Genomic DNA, 19,726 nt, shown 5'->3' with positions numbered 1-19,726 from the left:
TGGCTCAAGTGTCAGTAACATTGTGCAGTGGGGGTCACTTATGGAGCTCTGGTTTGGGACTTGGACGCTAACTTTGGACTTTGTCCTTCCGTTAACTCCCCCCTCCCCCTTACCTCCATCAGTTTCCTTTGCCTTCCTTACTCTCTGAAAGTGTCCACTTTCTTCAACTCTCCACTGTCTTCAGGTTATTTCCCTCACCTTTCTTTCTATCCCGTTTCTCGCTTCGATCCTCTGCAGCACGCAGAGCTTGGGCTCTAAGAAGGCGTGAGTCGGGCGGCAGGACAGGCGCAAGGCACAGAGCCACTAAAACATGTGGCGCGCACCCTAGTGGGGGCGCGCTCGAGCAGCCTCGTGGCCAAGCAGCTCGGCCTGAGAAGCGGCGCGCACGCGCCCCGCCAGCCCCCAGCGCGCCCCCGGCGGCCGGGGCCGCAGCGTGCTCGCCCCCGCCGCCAGCTCGCCTCACTTATGGGTCGGAAGCGCTGCGTGGGGGAGACTGTTCCAAGATGGCGGCGGGCTGCTGTGGGGTGAAGAAGCAGAAACTGTCCAGTTCGCCCCCCTCTGGCTCGGGTGGTGGTGGTGGCGCCTCCTCCTCCTCCCACTGCAGCGGAGAGAGCCAGTGTCGAGCTGGGGAGCTGGGACTAGTAGGCGCTGGTACAAGGCTCAACGGTCTAGGAGGTCTAACCGGAGGAGGCAGTGGCAGCGGCTGTACCCTGTCTTCCCCCCAGGGCTGCAGCGGCGGTGGCGGGGGTATCTCCCTGTCGCCACCTCTGAGCTGCGGTGTAGGAACACTACTTTCTACCCCGACCGCCGCCACTGCTTCTTCCCCCTCCTCAGCGTCTGCTGCCTTGTCCGTATCGCCGGGCTCCCGGAAGATGGTGGTGTCAGCGGAGATGTGCTGCTTTTGCTTCGATGTGCTCTACTGTCACCTGTACGGATACCAGCAGCCCCGGACCCCCAGGTTCACCAACGAGCCCTAGTGAGTACGGTGCCCTCTGCCGCCCTCTCTCTTGCACTCGGGATGGGGCTCAGAGTTGAGGGAAAGTGTGAGTCCGCGTCCCAGCCAGCAGCTGTCCTTGCTTCACTCGCTTCCCGGAGTCCCCCGGAGCCACTCGAGTTAAGTTAGGGTACCCCGCGCTTTCGGCCCCACCAGGCAAGCATCTTACACTTAAAAGTAGGATACTGCTACTAGAGAGAGTCCCTTGCTTATCAGAGGTGATCGCTTCCTCTTTGCACTAACTTCTACAAGTTTTCACCCTTTCCTTCTCTTCTTCGCTACCTGCACCCTCCCCCCCACCCCACGCCATCCGGATTTGGGAGGTCGGGATCTCTATGGGTGCTAACCTCTCCTCACTTATGTTTCACTTAACTCCACGGGAAAATCCCGCCACTCTTCCCCCCTCGTCGCGTACCTTGTACTTGGAGAGCTACTATCCCAGTACACACAGGAAAAAAAAATAGCAACTGTCCAACTTGGATTTTGCTAGTAATGGAACTTAGTTTTGGAGCTTGAGGAGGTTACCCGGTTTTTCCTCCGTTCTGCTACCATGAGGAAAAATGACTTGTTTGTTTGTTTTAACACGTTTTTCTTGCTACCTATTTTTATCCGATCATACCCATTAAAATGTGTTTGTAATGATGCCGGCGTCCACACATTTGAACAGTGAGAGCTTTCTCTCCCCTTCATTCCACCCTCAGGATAATAGCTCAGAGAGGTATCCCCTGTACATTAAGCACGCATATGCTTTTGTGTTCATTTCACTATTAACCAATTTGTGTTCTTTTACAAAACGCTTTGTGAAACAGTTAAAACAGTCCAGGAGCAAACGTGTAGACAATGTTTATGATTTCCTTTGCTGTAATACTTTAAATTATTTTACTCTTCCAAGTGTCTGGTTGAAATTGTTTAAAATAGCTCTGTTACAGCTAAAAGCCAGGTTACTTCTAATCCCTGTCCATTTGAGTGTGTGGGAAATGGGCCATATGGCTTTATTTTTTTAATGTGTAAACTGACTTTCTGAGTTAAATGCTACACTGAATGTAAAGGGCAAGAGAGGGCACAACGGGAAAATGGGGGATTGTTTTTGTTATGAGTACTTAGCAGCAACAAGAAAAAGAAGACAAATTTCAGTGAAACTTCAGTCTGAAATGCAGCAACTCTTTGTGCTTGAGGCAAGTTCTTCTCATTTTTTCATATCCTAAATACCTGAATTGATGTACTTTTGAAACTGGTGCCTGTCATTTTGTGAGATTAGTGGATTGAAATACTACTGGATACCCACAAACAATTCTACCTATATTCAAGATATTAAATTAATATGTAAAGTAGAAATTACAATAAAGTGTCCTGGAAATTGTGCCATCTCTATTGTTTGTTTTCTTTAGCTTTGATACCTTAAATGTATTCCACTATGTATTACGCTTTTGTGGTTTGTACATTTTCTTTTAGACAATTCATCCTTAGGCATGTGTTCATGAGAAATGTATAAAAAAGCATTGTGGTGGACACTTGGTCATAAAAATTAAGTCCTTAGAAATTTCACAGTGTTAATTCATGAACCTTAAATTATAACCCTACAGCTTTATTTAACCCATTTCTTGGTCAAAAAGTAAAAAAAAAAGGAAAACATTTTTATTTAAAATACCTGTGAAATGATTATTAGCTCTAGTCACTCATTTATAACTTTTCTTCCTTTTGGGTGACTGGGAGGTATTATAAAGCTCATTCTGGGCAGATACATAGGTTAACTGTAAATCCACTCCAGTTTAATTCTTGAGTGTGTATGTGAGTTTGACAAAGGTTTTTTTTAATATTCACACTGTATGGCTCCAAATCATCTGAGAACACACTTTGAGGAGGTGCTATTTCACACACTTTTAAAGTGAGTTTAGGTTAACTGAATGACTATAACAAGAATTTTAACAGCAAAGTGAGCTTGACCATATTCTGTACAAATGATTTTTGAAAATTACATCTTAACAATGACCACTTCGCAAATATATTTAGGTTATTTCTCTTCTAATATTCAAGCACACGTGTTTTTTCAAGGAATTAGTAGGTAACTAAGACATAATTCTGACCACTGGCTACATGTTGAAATAGTGGTGGAATAATAACAAATGCTATCATTAATAGATCTTGAGTGAACCATATATTTCACAAAGCACCTAATTCATGCTGAACCTGAAGATTACCAAGCAGAGAGAAAAGTTTATTTTGGTGAAAAAAAGACTTTGACTTATTTTCATTTATCTTAAACATATTTTTAAAGTGTACAGTATAAATTTTAGGAAAGTATCTTGATTAAGGGCATGACATAATCATTTGACAATGCCCCAGTCTCTACTATACCCTATTGTTTGCTTCACATATTTAATAGCATTGTGTGATAATTAGCATGGTATTGTACTAAATGCCTTAAAATATGCACATTGGGCTTTTTATTCTCAGACTTAGGAGCACTGTGATTCAGGTTCTCTCTCCACCAGGAGATGTTCTTTAGAAAATTTCAAATTCTCATAATGTAAGAACACACATTCTTTTCATGACTTTCCAGGATGTTTCTGTCACAATGTAACTGATAAAACATCTTTTGTAGGTTTAGAAGTTACAGGTACATCAGTCACTCTTCCACTCTGAAAGGTTATTAGAAATTTCAAGTGTGGAGAAATGATTGGGGAGGAATCACTAATATGTAAACTGGTCATATGATTCAAGTACTTCTTCATTGCTACTGGTGTTTTTTTTTTGAGTACCCACTCAATTGGCGAGAGCACATTTGTCCACAGAAATAATGTTCAAAATAAAAAACTATAACTTTACATATGTTTTACTATTCAAACATTAGAGCTTTTAATTTATATCTGAGGGAGCTCAGCCATTTTATAGGAACCTGTTTACTACACTAAAAGGATCTGCTTTGCCAAGTGTAGAGGCATTTACACTCTAGAGCATTCTTTCTCAACAATCTCTGTACATTGGAAACGTTTGCTATTTCTACCCCCAGAGATTCTCATTTAATTGATCTTGGATGGAGTCTGGAATCAGGGTTATTGAACGTTTCAGGTAATTATAGTACGTAGCTGGGATGGAGAACGGCTGGTTATCTCTTAGGTCTCTGTCTTTTTAAGTTTTGATTAATTCGATCTGCAGTAGTGCTTTGGTATCAGTATTTTATGAGCAACTGAGGGTTAAATTTAGTAAACAGTGGATTTGGGAAAGACTTGCAATGCAGTCTCTATCCTGAAGACATCACCTAGGAACTTGCTAGACAAGTAGAATCCCAGGCCCCACCTCAGCCTTGCTGATTTAGAATCTGCATTTTAACTAGCTCCCCAGGTGATTCTTATGCACATTAGAGAGAGAGAGAGAGAGAGAGAGAGAGAGAGAGAGAGAAGAGAGAGAGAGAGAGAGAGAGAGAGAGAGAGTGTGTGTGTGTGTGTGTGTTGGGAACTGACTCTAACTTCAGCCTACATCATAATCTCCTGTAGTGCTTGTTAAAACACAAATTGCTGGGCTGCTTTCCCAGAGTTTGATTCAGTTGGAGTTGGGTGGGGCCATGAATTTGCATTTCTAACAAGCTCCCTGGTGATGCTTATACTACAGTTCCAACTCCCTAGTTGGGTCCAATAGGCTAGAAAGTAGACTTAAATGAGTTCTTGAATGACCATCCAGGAATAGTGTTTGGGGCTGCCAATTTCTAATATAAAACTTCCTGTTTCTTTAAGCCAATCCTTTACCAAGTTCTTTCTCACCCTACAGAGAAATTGAGTGCTGCCAAGAGCATAAGGTTCTGAGGTTCTGGGGATAGTTTCTGTTGGTGATGAGTAGGGTGCCTCTTGGAAACCAATCAGTGGGATAATTTCAGATCTTCACAAATTTTCATGTGTGAGTTTAAAGCAGCACCAATAGGAAATCTTAAAGAGAGTTCTATTGATTTAAAGAAATAAAGTCCCTTCTTATTCTCATTAAAAATACTCTTAAGGGACAGGAGTATGGCCTAGTGGTAGAGTGCTCACCTTTTGTGCATGAAGCCCTGGGTTCGATTCCCTGGAACCACATATACAGAAAAAGCCCGTAATGGTGCTGTGGCTCAAGTGGCAGAGTGCTAGCCTTCAGCAAAAAGTGTCCAAAGACAGTGCTCAGGCTTTGAGTTCAAGCCCCAGGACGGGCCAAAAAATTAAAAAAAATACTTTTATGATTAGCACACTAAATAACACATTATGGTAAGATTTTAAATGCTTTTATTTGTATTAACTCTTGTTGAGTTTCTTTCGAAATTCTTCCCTTATTAGCAAAGAGATATTGAAAGATTATGTTTAAGACACTGAGATTATTCAGCTTTATGTGTTTAATGCTGTGTCGCCTCTGATATCTCCCTTGAAGTTTGAGAAAAAATTATTAGCATACATTAATGGTACAAGGGGGCTGTCCATTATGATAATTTTGTAGCTGTATATAGTGTGAGGTTTATATTTCAATCATCACCTAGGAAATTAACTCAATGCGACAGTTTGTAGACTATAACACATGGAAGATTATTTACTATTAAATATCAGGAAGTGACAAGAGACTCTTATCTCCAAGTAACAAGCAAAAGCAGAAAGTAGAGGTGTTGCTGAAGTGGTAGAGTGGCAACATTGAACAGTAAGAGGCAAGTGAGAGATCTAGGCTGTGAGTTCATGCCCCCCGTACCAGCACACACAAACAACACACACACACACACACACACACACACACACACACACACACACACACACACAAGCAGCATTTAAAAATAAGCTATTGAGACAAAAACATGAGAAGGGGTATCAATGTGTGAGAAGTAATGCACCTTTTATCTGTTGAATATAACTGTAGCCCCCCTTTACATTAAAATAAAAAATCTATTATATTCATATTAAGTCTTTTTTTTCTGAGGAAGATGGACCAGACTTGCTGGGTAATGTATCTGCACATGATGCTGCTACAGCACAACAAATAGCCTTGTCCAAGCTAATGTGATGGTACTAGCTTCTACTCTCTTTGGCCATATTGTATATAGTTTTTCTTAGAAAACAAAATAAAATGTTGACATTTTAAAGCCATTTTGAAGGCATAATATCGTTTCTTTTCATCACTGGTGATTTCATGGAAAAATAATCTGATGGCCCTTCTTAGTGATAGAAGTAAGGCATGTCTCCAGATATCATTCATCCCATTAAAAAAAAAAACAACTATCAGTGGCTGACATGGAAAGAATGTAGAAAATTAAGTTATAAACTTATTTTATGTATATGCATAAAGGTATATAGAGGGCAAAGTACAATTAGTAGAAAAATAATGTTTATGTTACATTCTACCCCATATGGCAAAAGGGAGTGATAATCTAGCCCACGATTTTTCTTGCTTATGGGTTGTATTTGCACTGCATTAGTTCTAGGGAAGGGTGGTAGCTAAGAAGGAATCTGCTGGGATCTCTCAGTCCAGTGGGAAGAAAGACTGCTACAAAGAAAGTGAAAAATGCTGTTAACACATGCATGAGTTGCTTTTCTATTTCTCAGAAACATTTCTCTACCGCTTTCCTTTAAAAAACTGTATACTCTTTGAAGCTAAATTGGTGTTATAAACACTACAACCTTTTATTATAATGGATTGTATTTTTGAAGTCAGTTGTGATTCTCTTTTATCGATTATTTTTTGAATGTTTATGTGTGAAACACTGCAACTTGTGTAATGAGATTAGTTAAAATCGCCAAGTTTTCCTAATTTCAATAGACATTATTCTGTACTTTCCATGTTACACATGCCTGCCTGTTTTATAGCAGCACAAAGACCAGGGCTTTTACATTTAAATTTGTTAAAGAGTCTTTTTCTCAAACTTCAGTAATGTCTCTTTTTGATACTGTTCTGAATCAATTAAGTGAGGACCAGCAATGAAACTGAGAGGCTGGCAAGAATGGACCTTCAGTGTATAAGCTGTCTTTCCATAATCAGTTGTTGAACATTTGCTCACAGGACACTGGAGACTATAGGAAGCCAGTAGGAGGGAAAAGTAGATTTTCAGCACTAAACTTATCTAGAGTTGAACTCCTGTAGTTAGTGTTGCTAGGAGAAAAAAATGACCCACAAGTTTATATAGTTTATAAAGAAAAAAATCTAAAAGAAGTAGTATAATATAGTGGTATAGTTGGCTGAAAACTGTTTTATGTTTGGTCCAAATCTAGGCGGCATCTTTTATATGAAGTGTGGGTGTATTTTCTGCTGCTTTTAATATATCATACTCTTAAACTTGTTCAGCCTTAAAAATGTTAATGTTGAATAGCTGAGTGGAAATTATATGTCACTGGAAAAACTTCGTTATTGTTATAAGGATGATGAGTTCTATGGTTAGAAACCAGTGAAATAGAAGAAATAGTCCTAGCTAGGTATTGGTGACTCATGCGTGTAATCCTAGCTACTCAGAAAGCTGAGCTATGGAGGTTACAGTTCAAAACCAGGTTTGCAGACAAATTCTAAAGGCATTCTCCAGTTGACCAGCAAAAAGCTGGAATTGGAGGTGTGGCTCAAGTGGTAGAGAAGCAGCCTTGAGCAAAAAAAAAAAAGTAAGCAAGATCTAAGATCCTGAGTTCAAGCCTGAGCACCTAACACCTACACACACACACTCACACACACACACACACACACACACACACACACACACACACACACACACACCCAGTTTTGTCTTCATGGGGCTTTTACTCTTGTTTAAGCTATGCTACAAATAAGTTGCTTAAAATACACCCAACAGAACGTATGCATGATTTAGATTAATACCATACAGATAAAATGTATGAACATGAAAATTCCATTAAGTAAGTTTGTCAGGAAGAAGGACTTTGGGTGGGTATAACTTGAGCTTAAGTTTTAAATGGAAAACAATATAGAGATCACTGGTGAAAGACCTGTACAACAAGCAGATCTTGAAGTTTTATTTGGCTGTTCCCAAACCAGTTGCTGTCACTGCCACACCCTTGCCACAGTTAGTACTTGGGGATTCCCAGCAGCTGTCTTCAGTCAGCAACTTGTCCTCTCAGCGTTCTTCACAACACTTCCTTTTGCTCTGGTCTCTATCATCTTAAAACATCATGGAATTTAAAAGTAGGTTTTGTGTTGGGAGCCCTCAGGACAGGCTGGGTAAGAGATTGTGCATCTGATGATCTTTTGTGTTAGAAGAGGACAGAATTGTCAAAGGAGTCATTTAGAATATAACATAAATTAGAAGAGTCCTAAGATAAGGAGAACAGCTAGTTTTACAGTTATGAGAGCAGTAGGAACATTGGCATGGGGAAGTAGGAAAGCTGCCCTGGGGCAGAGATTGGGACTATTGGAATGTTATAAAATTAAGAATTGGAAAAGGCTATCAGCACATACAAGGACTACTACTCTAGGGCCAGGTTTTGTGTAGGAGTGAAAAGATTGCAGCTCACCTGTTTTTTGGCTTCTGAAGGTTGCTTCTCCTTTTCTTGGCTTTGTGCCTAGCTATTCTTATATACAGGAAAACTTTGTTAGGCAGCTCTGTTGGAATGGCTATGAAATTTGATCACAAATTAACAACTCTCCTTCCCCCTCTTCACCTATTCTCAACTGCATGTGGTTGGGAGAAAGGAGAAAACATGCTCATTTATAGGATTTGGATCAAGTGTAAAGAGAGCTCAGTTTCTGGATGTGAACTTGATTTAGGTGATTGCATGTGAATTACGGGACCTTGTGGTATGTGTGTGTGGGGGGTGGAATAAACTCCCCTACAATGCAAAGTGTAGAAGAGTCTTTCAACATGATTCAGAGGCTGGGGAACCAGGAGCCTGATGGTGCCACTAAAGGAAAATGGAAATAAATGATTGGGCAGCTAAAATCATATTCCTAAAATGTGCATTTCTAAGTGTTGGTAGTTTCTAAATGGCGTCTCTTTTTTAATTAGAACCACAAAGCAATGACAGAGCTGTTGTGATGTTTTTGTGGGTCTCTTGAGATCACCACAACTCCCCTGTCTCCATTATGACTTTGAACTCCTCTGATGGGTAGAGATTAATGATAATTTTGAGCTTTGTACTGCTAGTAAAAATTGCTGACAGAATGTTGTCTCTTTAATGTAAGTTTAGATATTCTTTCAGTCTTCAGGCTTATCAGTTTGTAAAGCTGTTGGTGATTCTTGTATTTCTTCAAGTGTCTATTATAATAGAGCCATCAACAAAATAGAGCCTTATGGAGGATGTCTTAGGAACTTGTTTCAGAAATTCAATTAAACGTGTTAGGAATAGGAGTGCTGTCTGGTACTAGGTACTGGTTCTAGGTTTTGTGTCCTTTAGCTTAGAAAGTAAAATAGATTGAATTAAGGTGAATCTATTTTTTGCAGCTTTACTCAGTAGTAAGAGATGGATGTTTTAAATTGACAAGATTAGCCATATTGCTTTATGATCTTTGCGGTCTTCAGTGAATGAGCAAATGGGAGAAGTTTTGCTTGATTCCAGGCTTACTAGTGTTAATCTTTTCACTAAAGGCCGTGATAGTCTTGATGATTCTTGCCTTTTCCCTGTCTGTTTCATTTTACAGATAATCCACATTGTGACCCAAAGCCACATGCAATGCTGGGAGAGCACAGTTGATTGTATTATGCAATATCCTGCCAGAAGATGCTGACCAGCTCTCTAGTAATGGAAAGTAGTGAGACTGACTTAATAGCCTTTGTAGTTTTGCCTTGCCATTCCACATATTTTAATATGATCTGTAAGCTTATGATACACAGTTCTAGAAACATATTTTCCATTGGGATTTTGGATTGCTGCAAGATTCTGTGCTTTGCTTCAGCTATTAGTGAATCTTTGTGTTATTTGTGTAGAATGGAATCTGTGAAAGATTGATTTTGGCGCCTTTGGCCTAGGGATCTACAGTCTGCTTCAAAGAATTGCTCATGTGCTAGTCATATTAGTATGTCTTGTGTGACATCATTATTGGTTATATAGTCTAACAATCACATAGGTAATTATAGGTGGTTAGGAGTGCAAATTAAATTACATAGCTGGTAATATTTAGACCTTAGTACATTCCTCATTATAGCAAGGAAAATATGTCACATGTGCTGATTTGGAGCAGCAATGAGATATTTTAACTGAAGACCTTGCTTTTAATGTTGTAAGTGCAAGATGGTCTTGGTGATTTTTTTTCTTTTTTTTTTTGCCAGTCCTGGGCTTGAGCTCAGGGCTTGAGCACTGTCCGTGGACTTTCTCAAGGCTAGAGCTCTACCACTTGAGCCTCAGCACCACTTCTGGCTTTTTTCTATGTATATGGTACTGAGGAATCGAACCCAGGTCTTCGTGCATGCTAGGCAAGCACTCTACCACTAGGCCAACTCCTGGCCTTGGTGTTTTTTTTTTTTTTAACTAAAGGAGCATCCCAAGGAGTCCTGCAACTCTTTTCCAGGTTAGTGTAGAACCCTTAACACATTTCATGAATTTCCCCATTTTAAAAACCAAGCAAAGCAAACAAACAAACAAACAAACAAAAACTTGTGGGAGTTGATTGCTCACGCCTGTAATCCTAGTCACCCAGGAGACTGAGATCTGTGTATGGAAGTTCAAAGCTATCCGAGGCAAGAAAGTCTGTGAGACTCTTAGCTCCAATTAACCACTAGAAAACCGGAAGTGGCAGTGTGGCTCAAGTGGTAGAGTGATAGCCTTGAGCTGAAGAGCTCGGGGACCATCATTCAGGCCCAGAGTTCAAGCCCCAGAATCTGCACAAAAACAAACAAATTTGTTCTGGCTTTCTTTGCCTTAAAAACAAACTAGACAATCAAACACAGGCTACTGGCCTAGTACTGAATTTTGTGGAAGAGTTTTTTGACATTATGCAGAGATGCAGGACAATCAGTGGTTAAGGTTTTTATTTGGTTTAAGGGTCCATCCAATCCTACATACTCTTGTTAGTTAAAAAAAAAAATCTCACGGCGACGGGAGTTTGGCCTAGTGGTAGAGTGCTTGCCTAGCATGCACAAAGACCCAGGTTCGATTCCTCGGCACCACATACATAGACAAAAAAAAGCTGGAAGTGGTGCTGAGGCTCAAGTGGTAGAGTGCTAAGCCTTGAGAAAGTCCAAGGACAGTGCTCAGGCCCTGATCCCAAGCCCAGGACTGGCAAAAAAAAAAAAAAACCAAACCCTCACATGAACAAATGAGAATAATATGGCTTCCATTGCTCTGACACTAATGAGGTGATATGTGGTTTGTGGCATGTTTTACTCCACAAAGTACTAAAACTGTTGTCCTGCCGGGCAGTTGTTTTGCATAAATCTACCCCTTCCACACAGAAAATATTGTCTATGTGGAGAAAGAGTCACACAGGGATAGAGGTAGAAATAGAGAGCACATGGGAATCAAAGAGGGAGAAAACTTAATTATAGTCAATAAAGTAAAGCCTGGATTCAGGGCACTAAAGGAAAACTGAGCACATAGTTTGGAGAGGAATGTTCCAAGAGGGACTTTTATATTGTATATATCCAGATGCCTCTCTTTTAGGACTAGTGGCCATCACACTCTTGTAAAAGAACAATGATTTCTACCAAAACCAAATGTACAGTTATAAGTCCACTAAAAACTTCCAACAGACCACATTGAAAACCATTTATAATGTCATCAGATTCAGGCTACTACATAAGTTTGGGACCTATAAGGCAAACAGGACAAATGTATTTTTATCTTTTCTTGTTTTCTTGTGTCTATGAACATATATTCATATATATATATATCTATATATACAACATAGTTGTATTCAGGTATTCAAACATAACTAATTTTAGGCATTTTATGTATATATAAATTGCATCTATCTAGAAGTTTGTATTACATAGTTTTCTCCAAGTTATTATTAATAACAAAAACTATGGAACAGATAATATTGAAGGATAGACTTGGATATAATTTCTTTATCTCTTTTCTTTTCTCTTCTCCTCTTCTTTTTTCTATAGGACTTTCTTTTTCTTCTTCAATACTGAGGATTGAACACAGGAACTTATGAATTGCTGGCCTTGTGTTCTTCCACTGAGCTACATCACCAGCCTTCAACTCTAATTTATGATTGGCTGAAGAATACAGTTGTATGAAGTTATATGTATTTTTTTCTCTGAGGTCACTTAACTGTGATGTCACTTGCAAATGTCATTTGCAAATTTGCAAATTACATACTCACAGATAATTGGAATGCCAGCTATTATTGATAATCAGTTTGTCCTTAATCATATATATGTATGCTACTTTTAGTTTGCTTATTTTATTTTCTGAAGTAATAACAAAGGCTGAACATAAGCTTTTCTTAACAAATTTTAAATTGTATAGTGCAATATTGGTAATTATAAGCACAACGCTTATCAATTTTGAAAACTACTTAAGAGTGGCTCTATCTAAAGCAAATAATTTTTTCATAGAAATTTGGGGACTAGATGGATGCTGGGTCGCACCTGTAATCCTAGCTACTCAGGAGGCTGAGATCTGAGAAACACAGTTTAGAGCCGGCCCGGGCACTAAAGAATGTGAAATTCTTACCTATAATTAACCATTAGAAAATGCGAAGTAGAGCTGTGGCTTAAGAGGTAATGTGGTATCTTTGAGCTAAAGAGCTCATGGATAATGCTCAGGCCCAGGGGTAGGGCAGTAGTCTTGAGCTGAAGAGCTCAGAGACCACCCTTAGGTCGAGTTCAAGCCCCATGACCAACAAAAAAAAGAAAGAAATTTGGGGACTATTTTAAAATTAATATTACACATCTGCATAGAGTTATTCATAGGGAAGCCTAATTTACTTTTTTTTTGCCAGTCCTGGGCTTGGGCTCAGGGCCTGAGCACTGTCCCTGGATTTTCTCAAGGCTAGGGCTCTTCCACTTAAGCCACAGCACCACTTCTGGCTTTTTGCTACATATGTGGTACCGAGGAATCGAACCTGGGTCTTCATGCATGCTAGGCAAAACTACCGGCCCCCTAATTTACTTTTGAGTATTTCCCCAAACTTACTGAAAATTATGTATATGCCAGACTAAACACAATTGAATCTGGAATAACCATCTTTAAATGTGATGAAAACTAGTAGTTATTTCATTTAGTATTGGCTTCACATTTTATCATTTGTTTTATTAGTATGCATAGGACCAATTGCTTGTATCTGAGAAAAAGTTTATTTTATACTTTCCTTTTAGATTTTTTTTATCATCCTTTGTTCTTTGTGCCTTTCTAATGTATTTGCTAATAATAATGTAAGGAGGAATATTTGACAGAACCTTTGCCTTTGTATACCCACTGTTAAAGTTGGAAATACTGAGACATTAAAGTAGTACATTATTTTTTTTACAATTTCTGGGGAATGTGTCTGAGGAAATGTGTGTTCTAGAGAGGTAGAGATTTGGATGAAAAGGTGCATAATGGATATTAAAGTAAGTCCTTTCTTTAAGTCTGTATGTATACATATCACCAGTTTTGTTAAGGCACTTTATGAAATTGCTTCTTAATTTCTTTTCTTTCTTTCTTTCTTTGCCAGTACTGGAGTTTGAACTCAGGGCTTAAGCACTGTCCTTGGGTTTTCTCAAGGCTAGAGCTCTACCACTTGAGCCTCTGCACCACTTCTGGCTTTTTTCTATGTATGTGGTACCGAGGAATTGAACCCAGGTCTTCATGCATGCTAGGCAAGCACTCTACCACTAGGCCAAACTCCCAGCTCCAAGCTTCTTTTTTTTCCCATACTTTTTATTGTAATTAATAGAAGGGTTACATTATATTCACCAGATAGTGGGTGCATTACTTCACATACATTGATACCCTTCCTCATGTCTAGGTCCCCATTTCCTTCCCCCTTCCCCCACCTTTCATCTTGTTTTCCCCTCTTCCCTATCTGATTTCAAATAACCAAATAAGCATATATACAATATATCAGATAACAAGGTGAAATACTGTAACAATATGAGATAACCAAGGGACAGCAAAAGAGATGAGAGATAACATAGTACATTAATGACAACAACTACTGGTTATATGGCTTTTGTTTCTGTATCCTGGAGGTCCTTTCATTTAGCATCATACTATATGGGCTTATGTATCTAGATTTTGTTCTTTTTTTTCCCTTTTTTGTTTTTTATTGTAATTAGTAAAAGGGTTACATGATATTTGCCAGATAGAAGGTGCATTAGATTTTGTTCTATTGTAAATCTCTGCTAGGAGAGCCCAAGGTTTCTAATGACTATGACAAATGAGGGAAACCATTGAGCCTATGTTCCTTTGAGTCTGGCTTACTTCACTTAATATGATTTTTTCTAAGTCTCCTTACAAATGAGGTGATGTTGTTCTGACAGCAGCATAGAATTCCATTGTGTATAAATACCACATCTTGTTGATTCACACATCACCTGAGGGACGTCTGGGTTGGTTCCATATCTTTGCTATGGTAAATAGTGCTGCAATGAACATTGTTGTGCTAGTGGATTTAGTATAAGTCCTTGTTTCTGGACAATTAATTTCTAATGAAAATCTGTCATCCTAAATATGGCAGTTGCACCTATAAAATTCATATGGAGGTCAAATATAGGGTCTCAAATATTCTTTTCCCTGTTGTCTACACAAGAAATAAGAAGTTTTTAAATTATTACCAGGAAATTAAGATATTTTAAAGTATTACCAACAAATTGTAAATAATCTGTTTGGATTTGGGAGTAGTTTTTAACTTCTTGCATTTAAAGCTTGCAGTTCCAAATAAGGATATAGAATTTTCAGTATGATTATCCTTCTGCTTAGCGACTCTTTAAAAGTATATTGATTGGGGCCGGGAGTTTGGCCTAGTGGTAGAAAGCTTGCCTAGCATTCATGAAGATCTGGGTTTGAGTCCTCTCTACCACATACACAGACAAATCCGGACGTGTTTCTGTGGTTCAAGTGGTACAGCTCTAATCTTGAGAAAGCCAAAGGGCAGTGCTCAGGCCCTGAGTTCAAGCCCCAGTGTTGGCAAAAATGTGTTTATTGAATACATTGTACTGTTTCTGAAATTCATTTGTTCAGTTGACTTACCTCTTTATTAGTTGGATTTTTGGTGTTTAAATTTTGGACTTCTCTACGTATTCTGGATAATAATCCTTTATCTATAGTCAACAGGCAAAAGTTCCCCCACCCTCATTCTTTAGAGAATCTTGTTTCTGGTAATTGTTGCCTTTGTTTGCAGACTTTTTAAAGGGATATTTGGTCAAGCCTTAAAATTTATCTGCCACTATTATCTTAAACATTGTATTTTATGTAAACATTCATCTCTTAGCTTGGGGTAGTATTTCTCTTTACGTCTACTTCTAGTATTTCCGTTGAAATAACGTTTATGTGGATAGAACACTGTGCTAACATCTTCTTTATATCTGCAGAAGCCTATAAAATATTAACATCTTCTTTATATCTTCAGAAGCCTATAAAATATATTCATGTGCCTAAAAAGTTTGCAGTCATAGCTGGAGATTGGGGGTTGGGGGCTCATGCCTGTAAAGGCTGAGACCTCGGGATCACATTTTGAAGCCAGGAAAGGCCATGAGACACATCTTCAATAAACTACTCAGAAAAAGCCAGAAGTGGCTCAATTGGTAAGCCCTAGTCTTGAGTAAAAAGCTCTGGGACAGAGGCCAGGCCCAGAGTTAAAGCTCCAGGACTGGCAAAAAAAAAATAAAAGTTTTCAGTAATGTTAAAAAAAAATGAGATTGCTTATATGATTAAATGACCAAGTGAGTGAAGTCTGTAGGAGTTTGGACAGACAAATGTGGTTCAGAATTATATATAAAGGTCTCACAGACATGTAGGACTCATTCTGAAGTATGTGAGACTCTAGCAAGAAAAGGGAGTTGTCAAGAGTTAGCTATATAATGCAGGCATTAGAAATAAAGGTCTACTAGTTGACAATTTTAAACTAGTAATGGTTTGTGAATTGCTTATTTCTTGGTAAAGTTTCCCTTTTGTTCAGTTAATTATGCTCCAGTAGCTCCTTTAATGTTATGAATGTCATGAGGCCTACACAAGAGACTGGGAAATAACACAAGCAGGAGTCTGCTGTGTAGACAAAGTGCTTTCATTCATCAGTACACATTCAGCATAAGTCAGTTAAATTAACATTTGTTGCATCATACTTTGACTGAGTGCCTTCTATGTTCCCTGTGATTTTTTTCTAACTTCACTATCTTAAATGTGCAGATGGAAAAATTGACTGGCTACAAAGATTATGTAACTTAAAAAGTATCCTTGTTATTATAGAATTAAATTGTTCAAATTACTTAATTCTCCCTGAATTAGTGAAGAAATTATGCTTGGATATGAAAAATTTAGCCAACATAAGTACATACTAAGAATTACAATAATTATATGAGGATTATGTACTAATTAATGATTAATATCAATTATGAAACTGGTTTATACATTGTTAAGTCTAATGTAGGCGTTGCTTTATGGTTCTTAATAGGTTTTATTTTAGAAAGCTACAACTCTAAGACACTAACACTATAAGCAACCTTTCTAAAAGCCTCATACATTAATTTAGGAACAAAATTCTAAAATAGTTTCCTAAATTATAATACCTTTTTGGAGCCAGTCCTGGAACTTGGTCTCAGGGCCTGAGTGCTGTCCCTGAGCTTTATTGCTGAAAGTTAACACTCCACTCTTTGAGCCACAGCTCCATTTCTGATTTTTGTGGTAGTTAATTGGGGATAAGAGTCTCTGCCAGTGCTGGCAGATCCTCAGATCTCAGCCTCCTGAATTGCTAGGAAAATGGCCAGAAGCCACTTATACTTGGTGCAAAATTATTTTGTTTAAACAAAATTCAGTGAAGATAGGGGGCTGGGAAGGTAGCTTAATTGTAGAGTGCTTGCCTAGCATGCATGAAGCCCTGAGTTCAATTCCCAGTACCATAGAAACAGAAAAAGTCAGAAGTGGTACTGTGGTTCAAGTGGTAGAGAGCTAGCCTTGAGCAAAAGATGCTCAGGGGCAGTGCCCAGGTCCTGAATTCAAGCCCCTGGACTGGCAAGGAAAAAAAAGATTGAATAGACAGGAGTCTATAGATAGAATACTCAGGAGTCAGAGATCTAAGGATCAAGATTCAAAGCCAGCCCTATCACTAAAGTCCATGGGACTCCAATTAACCACTAAAAAACTGGACATGGTGCTGTGGCTCAAGGTGTGAGGTGGTAACCTCGAGCTGAAGAACTCAGGGACAACACCCATGTCCAGAGTTCAAAAAGAAAAAAGAAGATAGGGATATGACTTATGCAATAACCTTAAATCCTTGCTATATAATAGGATAAAAGAACAAATAGAAACCAGCAGTTCCAGTTCTCAATACAGACCTTGTGCAGATTTCTGACAAATCTTAATATGATGAAAGTTTTCTTACAAAGGAAAAAGATGGATGCTCTCATAAGGGGAGAGAGAATTTTGTTTAGACAGTATTGAACATTTTATGTGTCAATTTCACTTTCTCAAGTTTCAAACAATGTGCATTTTAATTTGGCAAAAATAAAACAATCCAGCTGGGAGTTTGGCATAGTAGTAGAGTGCCTTTGCCTAGCATGCACGAAGATCTGAGTTTGATTCCTTGATACCACATACATAGAAAAAGCCAGAAATGGTGCTGTGGCTCAAGTGGTAGAGTGCTAGATTTGAGAAAGCCCAAGGATTGTGCTTAGGCCCTGAGTACAAGCCCCAGGACTAGCAAAATAAATAAAGAAACTAAATAAAACAATCCATAAAACACAATGATGAAAAAGTCAATGGCTTTTCATGTTGGCTGTGTCAACAGGACAAGTAAGTACTTGTGTGTGTGCATGTGTGCACGTGTATGCATGTGTGCCCCAGTCTTGGGTCTTGAACTCGGGCTTAGTGCTGTCCCTCAGCATTTTGTTTTGATCAAGGCTAGCTCTCTACCACTTGAGCCACAGTACTACTTCCAGCTTTTTTGGTGGCTAATTGCAAATAAAAGTATCACAGACTTTCCTGTTTAGGCTGGCTTTGAGCTATCATCTTCAGATCTCATCCTTCCTAGTAGCTAGGATTACAGGCCTAAACCATGGGTGCCTAGCTGAAAGTAAGGTCAGCTCTTACAGAAAAGGAATGATTTAGTTTTGAAGTTTTCTTTCATGAAGCATTATAATTATTGACTTTTCACATAGTAACACTTCATTAATCCTTTACTAGCTTAAATAATTTGCATTAACCTGGAAAATGGCATCTGTCACTTTATTTGTTCATAATTATGATAGTTAATTAGATACTTTTCTCTACAAATCTCTCCCACCTTAGATTTGAAGTGTAAATTTAGGAATAGCCTTTTTCTTCCTCCTCAAGCATAATATCTCTCTGGAGCTTTGCTACTTTTTTTAAGTCTGAGACTGGGACTTGAACTTGGTACTTGATAAGTTTTGCTTATTGGCTAATACTCTACTAATGGAGCTACACCTCTAACCCCAAAGATTTGCTGTTTTCTAGAACAGTAGCCCTGAATATCCAAAGGACTGGTGGTACCTTCATTGTACATTTTTTAACCAGTTTAATTCTAGCACTGTTTTTTGCTTTTATCTTTATGTTATATTATCTGGAAAGTTATTTACTGTCCCTACTACGCTTCTGTTTGGGAGAGATGGTGGGATAATTATGGCATCCAAATTTTTGAAACTGGATTTGAATATATAAAAGAAGGTAGAGATATTAACTGGATCATTTTTTAATTCAGAGCAGTGCAAATGTGAATTTTTTCTTAGGAGACAGTAAATTAGATGTAAGTTCATGCTCCTTCTGGTACCTTATGTAAAACTGGTTATGTGTTTCTCTGTGTATAACCAAAACCATATGGTATTTATGGATTTATTTGATCTTTGTTATTTGGGTACTGACTGGCTATATGAAGCTGTGTGCAGGATGGCAATAATTATATGTTTATGGTTCTTAATGATATATGGCATAGGCTTTAAATATCTGCCTAATTTTAACTCTGTGATTGTATTTCTAAGGGAACCTATAATGCTAAGAAAATTAATCATATTATTTCTTATATTTATACTGTTTAAACTGTATGATCTCATATGAAAGGCTTCTTTTATGTCCACATTCAATGCTCTTTAGAGCATTGGAATAGATTTTAGAGTTCTGAAAAACATAGTGAAGTGATTTTTTATTCAAAATTTCATTTTTTTCAGATTTTAATAGAAGCTTTTAGTAGTACTTAGGTTTTATGGGTATCCAAAGATTATCAACTGACATTGACTGGGAAAGACTAAGTCTGCTACTCAGGCTGGGCTAAATCTGCTTCTCAGGCTGGGTTCTACTATAACCCCCCTGAAATCTATCCCTGGATTCTAAAGTAAGACTTCTGATTATAGACACCTTTGGTGAAAAAAAAAAGAATTTATTTGAGCATATTGATGTGTAGAGTTACATGAGGGTATACTAGAAGATATATGAAGATACAGAATAAACATTTTAATGTCTTTTAGTGTCAATTTTCTAGAATTAAGACTTAGAACACAAATTTTATATTGAAACACACAGGCATGCTATAATGTAGAATGTAAAATTCACAAAAATCATGATCATACAAAGATATTTGGCATTTGTAATGGGCTGCTGCTGTAGTGTATATCTAGAATGTTACACAAAGTCCATGTTAAAGGCTTACTCCTCATCTTGGTGCTATTGGAGTGTGATGCCACTTTTAGAAGCCTATAGT

The 19,726-nt window shown here is 38.4% G+C and overlaps 1 protein-coding gene across 2 annotated transcripts in view; it reads left to right on the top strand.

The window, feature by feature from the left end:
- Positions 1–503: 503 nt before the first annotated feature.
- Ammecr1 (AMMECR nuclear protein 1) overlaps positions 504–19,726 on the top strand; it is a 134,897-nt gene continuing 115,674 nt past the window's right edge. For both annotated transcript variants that reach the window (XM_090326034.1, XM_090326033.1), the window contains exon 1: positions 504–976. In XM_090326034.1, coding sequence (XP_090182160.1) covers positions 504–976 — 473 coding nt within the window. The remainder of the gene's footprint in view (positions 977–19,726) is intronic.

The sequence above is a fragment of the Megascapheus bottae genome, chromosome X (assembly GCF_031878675.1).
Source record: "Megascapheus bottae isolate mThoBot1 chromosome X, mThoBot2.hap1, whole genome shotgun sequence".
Lineage (NCBI taxonomy): Eukaryota > Metazoa > Chordata > Mammalia > Rodentia > Geomyidae > Megascapheus > Megascapheus bottae.
The sequence above is the reverse complement of the archived record's forward strand: the minus strand, read 5'-3'. Positions and strand labels throughout refer to the sequence as shown.